The following is a 10,485-nucleotide window of genomic DNA, read 5'->3' as shown; positions in this document are numbered from 1 at the left end:
AAAGGGGGGGGAGTTTGCTTTTTCCTCCAAAAAATTTTCTAAGAAGTACCAATTCTGCATCTCCCAGCAGCCACAGAATCTGGGCGGCTCTTGTCTCTCTTCATACGGAGGGTGTACTTCATATCCACAGGGCAAACTGACAGTACGGGTCTCTCCCCAGCCAACAGATCCAGCCAAGAACTGGCTTCAGAGAGCTCGGCCTCCTTGTCCTGTTTCCATATGGTTTTTCTGATTGGGGCCAGGGTTGGGTGGGGAGGGAAAGTTTGCTTGTTGTAACATACAGATTTTTCTGGTCTCTGAAACAAGGTGGGTTACAAAGATGAGCCCTGTTAAATCCTGCCATCATAATGCTTCAAGGGATTAACACACCTTCCTTGGGCAGATATATATTTATATATATTCTTTAAATCTATATTCTAATCTTATTAATAAGTACAGTCCATGGGGCGCTTGGGTGGCTCAGTTAGTTAAGCATCTGCCTCCGGCTCAGGTCATGATCTCAGGGTCCTGGGATCCAGCCCCGCTTCAGGCTCCCTGCTGGGCAGGGATCTGCCTCTCCCTCTCCCTCTGCCCCTCCCCCTGCTCATGCCCTCCCTCTCTCTCTCTGTGTTTCAAATAAATAAATAAAATCTTTAAAAAATTAAATTAAGCTCTCAAATAAATAAATCTTTTTAAAAGTAAATTAAGTTTAAAAAAAATACATTCCTGGGGCGCCTGGGTGGCTCAGTCGTTGGGCGTCTGCCTTCGGCTCAGGTCATGATCCCAGGGTCCTGGGATCGAGCCCCACATCAGGCTCTCTGCTTGGTGGGAAGCCTGCTTCTCCCTCTCCCACTCCCTCTGCTTGTGTTCCCTCTCTCGCTGTGTCTCTCTCTGTCAAATAAATAAATAAAATCTTAAAAAAAAAAAAAATACATTCCTGAGGCACCTGGGTGACTCAGTTGGCTGAGTGTCTGACTCTTGGTTCCGGCTCAGATCATGATCTCATGGTCGTGCGATCGAGCCCCACATCAGGCTTCGCACTCAGTGCAGAGTCTGCTTCAGATTCTGTCTCCCTCTCCCTCTCTAAAATAAATAAATAAAATCTTTAAAAAATAATAATAAGTACATTCCTGAGTTCCTTCAAAGAACACTGGTATTGTAATTTTTAAGTAATAGATTACTTTATATTCCATTTTACCCCTATCGGTGACACACAGAATAAATAGAGCTCATTATGGGATAAAAACTCAGTAGCTTCTAACTTAGTGGCTATAGACCCTCAGTTCAGGAGTCACGAACTGCAAATGATTTTAAAGAATGACCCTTAATTCCTCCTTAACGCAGAAAGTCAAATAATTATCTGGCAAGTTGGTCACTGTGACAGTGAAACCTTATATTGCCCTAAAGTGCCAGAGGCCATTGTTAAGACACTTGTCCTCTCCTTCAATCCCTCTCTGAAGAGGATAAAACAAGACAGCTTACCCATTTTCTGTGACTTTTGTAATCTAACTACTTAGCTAAAATAGCAGCTACAATCCAAATCAACTTCAGCATCGTAAGAATTGTTATAGATGGTTAAAACCATTTACCTACAGAGTTCACCATTCTTCTTCTACCTTCTAATTATTCTCCAACACAATGCATTGATTGGTAAAGTCACCATCATCACTTGAATTTCTGGGTTATAAAATGTGTGCATACTCCCCCATCCCAATTTCTGGGCTTTAAGAATGCTATTTCTCTCTTTGAATATCATTAATATAATTCCCTGAGTTGGTTTACTTTATGTAAAAAAAAATACAGAAAGAATTTTTTTCATTAGAAATAATGAAAAATCCTCAGGCTCAAGTTTAAATCATTTTGTAATTAAACACTAATTGTACAAAAGACTGTTCAAAAGGGGAGCTTAAATTGACAACTGAATTTGTTCATGTGAACTGCCTTCCACATACATGATGGCAAGATGTGCATCGGGTTTGACGTGCATCAGGTTTGACATCCATTTTGGAAGCAATCACACAGAAGCAGCTGCTTTTTCAATAAACTTGGCCAGTTTCACATCTCTCTTGGTCAGTCCACCACAGTCGTGTGACGTTAGGGTTATCTGCACCTAAGAAACACAGAAGCAGTTTTTCAAACCTGGAGCTGCAATTCATGGTTCTCATCTTGGGTGGTTTGGAAATCAATCTATTATTCAACATTCACATTTCAGAATTGGGGAGATTAAATGATTTATAAAATACTACATTATGAATAAGCACAGCATTTCCAAAACTGAATAAACTCTGGGGGCACAGTCTGCTTCGGGCTGGGCCCAGCAGCCGCCCAGGGATAAAAAGGTCCTCTCATGTGAAGGGCAATTCAGCTGCCAGAATCTGAAATCTTGTCTCTCAAAAAAAAAAAAAGAGAGCCCGAGAGAGACTAAGGTTCCATTTTAACTCCCATTACTTTAATTACACGACTATTTTCAGGCCACTGAGAAAGACCAAGCTATCAAATGTAGTATCTTAGCAACTACGTTCAGAAAAGCCCATTTCCAAATTAGAGAAGTGGGACGGGGTGGGGTGGGGTGGAGGAACAGACTGTGGCTTCTTGAAAAATCAATTAAAAAGTACAAGCAAAATTATGAACAAAGAGAGGCAAGTAGGAAGGAAAAGTTTATCATGGTACCTGCATATTCTGAATTATTCCAATAAATCACAAGTACATCAAGAAATGTTCTCTTTTTTCAAAGAGAATTTAAAAAAAAAAAACCAGAACCACATAGAAATCTAGATGATATTTCAAATGGCATGACCATAAAGGCAAGGACATTTGGGATGGAGGGGGGAGACCATGATTCTTCTTACTGAGCCCCCTTAAAAACTACTTAAAATCTTTTTAGCCTGCTCTTTGTCTTAAGAAGGCCAGTTCCCACTTAGAATGTAGAATTTAATAAACAGTTATTTTTAAAGCACAGTTCTTGAGCATAATTATTTCAGTAAGTTAAATAAGGCCATCTCTCTCTTATTTGCTACCATTACTTTCAAAAATTTATCTTAGGAGGGTATAAAATTTATCTGCATGGCTCATTTTCAAGTTTAATTCAGGAACTTAATTTGGCCCAACTAGCTCATATTAGTTTCAGTAGAAGACAAACATGAAAATAAAGAATTTGGTCACTGCTGTCTTGAGCGGATTGGAAAATTTGTTACTAATTTGCAGTAATACCCAGGGATCCTCAGTGAAAGAATAAGAGAATGCTTTCCTAAGTACAATGACACTTGACACATCCCTGCATAGGATAACAAGGAAGAATGGAGTTTCTTAAACTCCATAGCTAAGGTGATCCCCAAATAAGGCAATTTAGTTACCTTATTGTACACATTGAACCATTCCGGGTGATGATTCATCTTCTCTGCTTGCAGGGCGACTCGGGACATAAAGCCAAATGCCTGCATAAGATGAAGCTGAAACTGATTAGTGGCATTGCCCTCTACTCTGGACCTGGGGGGGGTGGGGCAGAGAGAGAGAGAGAGACCAGAACAATCCAGCCAGATAAAGACAAGGCTAGGATCCTTAGGGAAACCTGGAGAAATCAAATATGAAAAGGATTGCTCTCCACAGAGCTGGGGTAACAGTGTAGCAGGACCGTGACCTGCTGCTCAATGGTGAAAAACAATCAGGCTCAAATAAACAAACCAGGAAATTGGTCTCACCCAGTGACCTGTCTGGACTGTTTTAATTGTCCTCAGGACAAGACTCGCCAAAATAGCACGGGAGTAATTTCCCTCCAACCAGGTGCCCTGGATCTCACTACCTGGCCCCAAATCTTAGGGGCTACTTTTCTTGCATCACCACCCCTTTTCTGTTTGGTTGCTGGGTTGCTAACTAAGTCATCAATCCCAAGACTATGGAAAAATATCTTACTGAACAACTTCCCCATCCTAGCTCCCAGACAGGACAGGAGGGGATAAAAGACTTTTTTGACATCTAGAGTGAAACAGGGACGTCTGGGTTGCCTGCTCTGGGTCTCCTTGCTATTGCCCAGCAATGCCACGTGGAACAGAAAGCGCTCCTCCCCCGGGCAGGGGGTGGTGGACTCAGGCACACGCGTAAGTGCGGACCTGTAGGGCTCAGTCTTCATTCCATAGGGAAAGTGCAAACCTAATTTTGCTAAGCAGAGGCAAACTTGTCCTGAGAGGATGAAAAGCTTTTTTTCTTTTGCTTGCTTTCCAATTTTTATGAAGGTAACTGCAAACAATAGGAGGGTCTGTCTCTAATGTGTCCAGAAGACAGAAATACTTGGTAAGACTCTAAGGTAATGGTACATTAACTACAAATTTACAGTGGAATTCACAGGGCAGTACCCATTGTAGCCATATAAATAAATATTTAATTTCATTACCCCCATCCAGAAAAACCGATGTGATGGTAGTTGAGCTGTTTTTTGGATCACCAAATTAGAGCACATTTCCAAGTTAAGAGTGAGAAGTAGGGAAGATGCCATTTTAAACCATTCTATGTTATTCATAATGGTTTTTATGTCAGAATGATTTTATTCAGGACAAAAACTCCCATTTTGGTCTTTAATTAGAGGCCTGAAGGTTTTTCCCTGTCAGGAAAAGGAGGAACATTCAAGCAAAATCCATTTAACCATGTATGGAATTATCAGTGGAAAACAATATTCACTCTCCCCTTCCTCTTCTCATCTCGTAATCTGATTCTCTAGATTGTGTCAAATGTGAAATTCAGAGTTAAACTGCATTAAATGATGTATAATGAGAATTTTTTAGTCTATTTTGCCTATAATGCCTTATTCTTGTTTAGCTTCAAGACTACCAAAAAAGTTAATCATAATCCCTGAGAAATAGTAATACAGTCATTAAGGGCATAGGCTTTTGAGCCAGGGAGGCCTGAATTCAAATTCCCAATGTACAACCTGTCATGCGAGCCTCAGTTCTCTGATCAGTAAACTGAGGATAATAATAAAAAGTTCATGTAGTCATCCTAATAAAAAATGAGATAGGGGATATAAAAGCACTTAGCACAGCACTTGGCACTGGGTAAGAGATCAGTAATGGCCAATATGACTACCACATACCGCTCTGGTGAGACTGCATATGATAACCCTAACAGAATGTAAGATAGGTGAAAAGCCCTCCCACAGCCTTAAGAATCTAAGATTCCAGTAGCTGTCTCCCAGAAGAATGGTGCTTTCCTATTCCGCATGCCATAAACAGAGACTCAAACCCACACACCAGACAAACAGATCACATACTACAGGGTAACACCCTGATGCACACTGCCTAGGGAAAACACAATAATAACAAGATATTAGGTGGGCAAAGTCAGTCCCTACCCAAGTTCTTAAGCCCTGTGGCCACAATTTCTTTGAACTACGCTATCCTAAAGGTCCAAAGTGATGCTTAGCATCCCTTACTATTTCCCAAGAACCAAGTGGATCAAGGGGATGATTTGAACACAATCAGAAGTACTCCTCAAATCTTTGATTACCAGCATGCTATCAGCATGGTAGGAAAATCTACTCTATCACAGATACGGCTTAAAAGAAAACACCGCTTGTGGTGCCTGGGTGGCTCAGTCGATTAAGCATCCAACTCTTGATCTCAGCTCAGGTCTCAATCTCTCGGTCCTGAGTTCAAGCCCTGCAATGGGCTCCACACTGGGCATGGAGCCTACATAAAGAGAGAGAACACCCACATTCTAAGAGTTACATTGATCAAAGAAAAACCTTGGGGCGCCTGGATGGCTCAGTCAGTTAAACATCTACCTTCTGCTCAGGTCATGATCCCAGGGTCCTGGGATTAAGCCCCACATGGGCTCTCTGCTCTCTGCTCTTGAGCCTGCCTCTCCTCTCCCTCTGCCTCCCACTCTGCCTACTTGGGTACTCATTCTCTCTCTCTCTCAAAAAAATAAAATCTTAAAAAAAAAAAAAAACCTGCTAAGATATCTATATACAGTGTAAAAAGAAAAACAAAGGACACTTCCAAAGATCCTCCAAACTTATGTATTCCTTAGCTTTACATATTTCCCTTCAACTGTCACCTAATATTTGCATTTAATAAAATATCATAAGCTTGATAAACCATTTACACAGGATCTACTCCTAATTTTTCCCAAGGGAAGGAACACTTGCTCCTGCTCTGAGAGCAAGGAGATAATTTCATAATCCTTCTTCCATATAACAGAACCAAATAATCCCCAAAATATTTATTTATAAATCTGCAAATTAAAAACATTCACAACAATACACATTCAAATTAAAGTAAAAGGATTTCTGCAAGAAAGTGAAATGAGTGGATAGGAGAGGAAAAAAAGCAAAACCTCAAAAGGGAAGTTTGATTATCTGGCATTCATAAAGAAGGAATATGACTGAACAGCAAAACGGGCAGATGGTGAAAAGCATCTGTCCCTTCTTTCTAAGATTTCTTTTTTACAGCCCTAGCTAGTTTTTCCCAGGATGCCAGTTGGAACCTACAGGCTTTGAGCTAGGTAAGAGTCCAGGCTTTCTAAAACTATTCCATCAATGAAAACTGCAAAGAGTGTGAGGCAGAATGCACACCACTAACAATACAGTGAGAAGCTGAGAGGACAGGACTAAAAAAATGGACAAAATGAAGTAGAAGTCAGCAAGAATTTGTAACAATTAGAAAATAAGTACATATCGCTTCTCGGCCTTTTGGCTAAGATCAAGTGTAGAAAATAAGTACAGAACACAAAGGAGATCTAACAGATAACTTTTGTGAATAAGACAACAACAAACAAACAAACACAGAAAGAAATGAGAGATGTAATTCAAAAAATTTTTCCAGAAATAAAATATTTAAATTTATAGATTCGAAGAATTCAACCATTTCTAGACATCCTAATGAAGTTAATGAATTTGAAGATTAAAAAGTCCTTTGGCATCTAGCCAAAAAGATCAATTCACCTATAAGGATGAAAATAATCTGGCTGACTTCAAACTTCCACATACCAGCCCTGAACAAAAGAAGTCAGAGGAGCAGTGCCTATAAAGACTTTAGGAAATCAAAATGCAAAGAATTTTATACCCAGCTAAACTGTTGTTCAAAATTAATACAAGAGACCTAATTTTTAAAAGACGTTAACTCAGGGAATAACTCCCCTTCACCCTTTCTGAGGAAACTTTTATTAAAGGATGAAATACAAGTAATTAGAGACGGATGGAGAAACAATATAAAAGTTATTGGCAGTGAGCAACTAATTCACTCACGTCTAGGAATAAATTTAAAACAATTGTGGGGATTGTAGTCACAGAATGGAATGTAAACGTTATAAACTATTAAAAGATGTGGAAGAAATGGGGAAGGCAGATTAAAGTTTAAAAATTCTAAAAGCTGCAAGATCAGAAGCATATTTCGAAATATAAAACTAAGCACTAGAAACAAAAAATAAAATGTAACAAAACTGCCTGGTGTAGGGAAAGTAAGAGAAAGTAGAAGTTTAATTTTGATATTGCTTAGTGGGGAGACCACTATCTAAAGAAATGCTATCTAAAGAAACAGAGGATTAAGTTTGCTATGTAAAATTATAGGTATAACAGTATCCACAAGAAGAACAAAAATAATAACAGAAACACTCACAATTAGGTTCAAGGAAAGCACAAGTAAAATAAAGCAAACAAAACACAATCCAGGGCACCTGGGTGGTTCAGTCAGTTAAGCATCTGCCTTCAGTTCAGGTCATGATCCCAGGGTCTTGGGATGGAGTCCTGCATCGGGCTCCCTGCTCAGCGGGGAGTCTGCCTCTCCCTCTGCCCCTACACCTCCCCCTGCTTGTGTCCTCTCTCTCTCTCTAACTGCATAAATTTTAAAAATCTTAAAAAAAAAAAAACCACAATCCATATCATAATTTAAATTAAGGGAGGAAAAAAAGTATATTGGTTCTGTCATGTTTTACAAGACCAAACATCTTTCCAATCAATAAATGTAAAGAGTCATAATCCAACCGATTAAAAGAAGAGAAAACTTGGGGTGCCTGGCTGGCCCAATTGGTAGAGCATGCAACTCTTGATCTCAGAGTTGTGAGTTTGAGCCCCATGTTGGGTGTGGAGATTACTTAAATAAACAAAACTTTAAAGAAAAAAAAAAAAAAGAAGAGGAAGCTTTACATGGATCACAAAGCAAAACTCAAGTTGGAAATAAAAGGACACAGGCAAATGTAAAAAAAAAAAATTTGTTTTAACTTATAAAAGTATATCCATAATGAAGATAGAATGATTTTGAGTACCTACACTACAAGTAACACAGCATCAAAATCAATGAGGCAGAAATGACAGGAAATACAAGACAAATAGAAACATCCATAGTGGAAATTTTAATTTCCATTTCTTAACCCATGGCACAGTAACCAAACAAAATCAAGGATATGGACTACTTAAATATATCATTTAAAAGGTAGATCCAATTATTATACTTTAAACTCTAAACAATGAGAATATATCTTTTAAAGTGTCTACTCAACATTCACAGAAACTGAACACATATTGGCCCACAAAGAAAATCTCAATCAATTCCAAAAAGTAGAAATAGTGCTGACAACATTCTTGGTTAAAATTAAAAACAAAACGAGAAGGCAAAAGTAGCAAAAATAAAGTACTACCTGGAAATGTTTTTAAATCCTTCTTTTAAAGTCTTGATTCACAGAAGAAATCAAAACCGAAACTGAACAGAAATTAATCATGTATGTACTACATACAGGACACATGTAAAGCAATAATCAGAATAAACACTCTTAAATACTTAAATTAAGAAAGTGAAAGAAGGGGCACCTGGGTGGCTCAGTCGTTAAGCATCTGCCTTCGGCTCAGGTCATGATCCCAGGGTCCTGGGATCGAGCCCCGCATTGGGCTCCCTGCTTGGCGGGAAGCCTGCTTCTCCCTCTCCCACTCCCCCTGCTTGTGTTCCCTCTCTCGCTGTGTCTCCCTCTGTCAAATAAATAAATAAAATCCTAAAAAAGAAAAAAAAAGAATGTGAAAGAAAATAAGTAAATAAAAATAAACTTAGGGAGGAGAACAAGAATAAATATAAAGAGAACAGCAGATATAAATGAACAGGAAAGAAAAAAATGGCAGAACTGATAAATCCAAAAGCTGAAACAATTATGTAATAGAAAATTGGTTACTTCATTTAAAGACAAACAAAAGACAGGGAGAAAAGGTACAGATAAACAAAACAGGAAATGAGAATAGTGAAGTAACCACAGATAAAGGAAATTTCAAAACATAAAAACAAAATTTAAATAAAATGCAAGTATTTATCTAAATAAATTTCAAAACATAGGTAAAATAGTTCTCTAATAAAAATTATCCAAAAAATTTATCAAAACTGACCCCAGAAGAGAAAAACATATAAACAGGACTGACACCAAAAAGTAACAGTTCCTAGTCATTTCACAGAGAAATTCTACAACACCTTGAAGGCAGAGTTAACTCTAATACTAATTAAACTGCTCCAGAGCACAGAAAAAGAGGGACATTTCCAAATTATTTAAACTACCATAACACTCCCCAAGTTCCCACAAAGATAGCATGTAACAATGAAAGTATAGGTTGATTTCATATTAAGTGAAATCTTAATAAACAAAACCTACCAATACACTAAAAGAGCAAAGCACCATGAGCAAATGGGATTCATTTTAAGAATGCAAGGAATGGGGGCGCCTGGGTGGCTCAGTTGGTTAAGCGACTGCCTTCGGCTCAGGTCATGATCCTGGAGTCCCGGGATCGAGTCCCGCATTGGGCTCCCTGCTCGGCAGGGAGTCTGCTTCTCCCTCTGACCCTCCTCCCTCTCATGCTCTCTGTCTCTCATTCTCTCTCTCAAATAAATAAATAAAATCTTAAAAAAAAAAATTAAAAAAAAAAGAATGCAAGGAATGTTCAATATAAGGAATATATTGATATAACTCAATATCAATATCAATAATCAATAAATCAAGAGAAAAATCATATAATGACTTCCATAAATTCTGAAAAGATATTTGATAAATTCAGTATTTCTCATGTATTAAAACTCTTAATAAAATAAGAATATATGGGCCTCTCTTTTTTGTGGTTATCAACTGTTTTCTTTATTTATAACAAGTAATGAGTACAAAAAATGCTTTATATTTGGAGGGTAAGATAGGAGCATGTAACCACAACATCAAAATACACATACCAAAATTGGCTACATGGATAATCATCACTGTTTGTTCATAAAAGCAGCAGCTGGGAAGAACCCAAGTTGGACCCCTCTTTAAATAGAATATATTCTCAGTCCAAAAGGTAATATTATTCTTTTTTTTTTTTTAGACTGTCTTTTTTTTTTTTTTTTAAGATTTTATTTATTTATTCATGAGAGATAGAGAGAGAGAGAGAGAAGCAGAGGAGAAGCAGGCTCCCCGCTGAGCAGGGAGCCCGATGCGGGACTCGATCCCGGGACTCCAGGATCATGACCTGAGCCGAAGGCAGTCGCTTAACCAACTGAGCCACCCAGGCGCCCT

At 38.5% G+C, this 10,485-nt stretch overlaps 1 protein-coding gene across 1 annotated transcript in view; it reads right to left on the bottom strand.

Moving 5' to 3' along the window:
• Positions 1–1,823: 1,823 nt before the first annotated feature.
• The window catches only part of PCBD2 (pterin-4 alpha-carbinolamine dehydratase 2), a 49,513-nt gene continuing 40,851 nt past the window's right edge, over positions 1,824–10,485 (bottom strand). The window contains exons 3-4 of the mRNA XM_045892822.3: positions 3,333–3,413; positions 1,824–2,089 (exon numbers count right to left, since the gene is read on the bottom strand). Of these exons, the coding sequence (XP_045748778.1) occupies positions 1,994–2,089; positions 3,333–3,413 (177 nt within the window). The 3' untranslated portion in view covers positions 1,824–1,993. The remainder of the gene's footprint in view (positions 2,090–3,332; positions 3,414–10,485) is intronic.

This window comes from Mirounga angustirostris, unplaced genomic scaffold (genome assembly GCF_029215605.1).
Source record: "Mirounga angustirostris isolate CCGP_5_RB_7025 unplaced genomic scaffold, mMirAng1.0.hap1 SCAF_7, whole genome shotgun sequence".
NCBI lineage: Eukaryota > Metazoa > Chordata > Mammalia > Carnivora > Phocidae > Mirounga > Mirounga angustirostris.
This window is presented reverse-complemented; position numbering and strand designations above follow the sequence as displayed.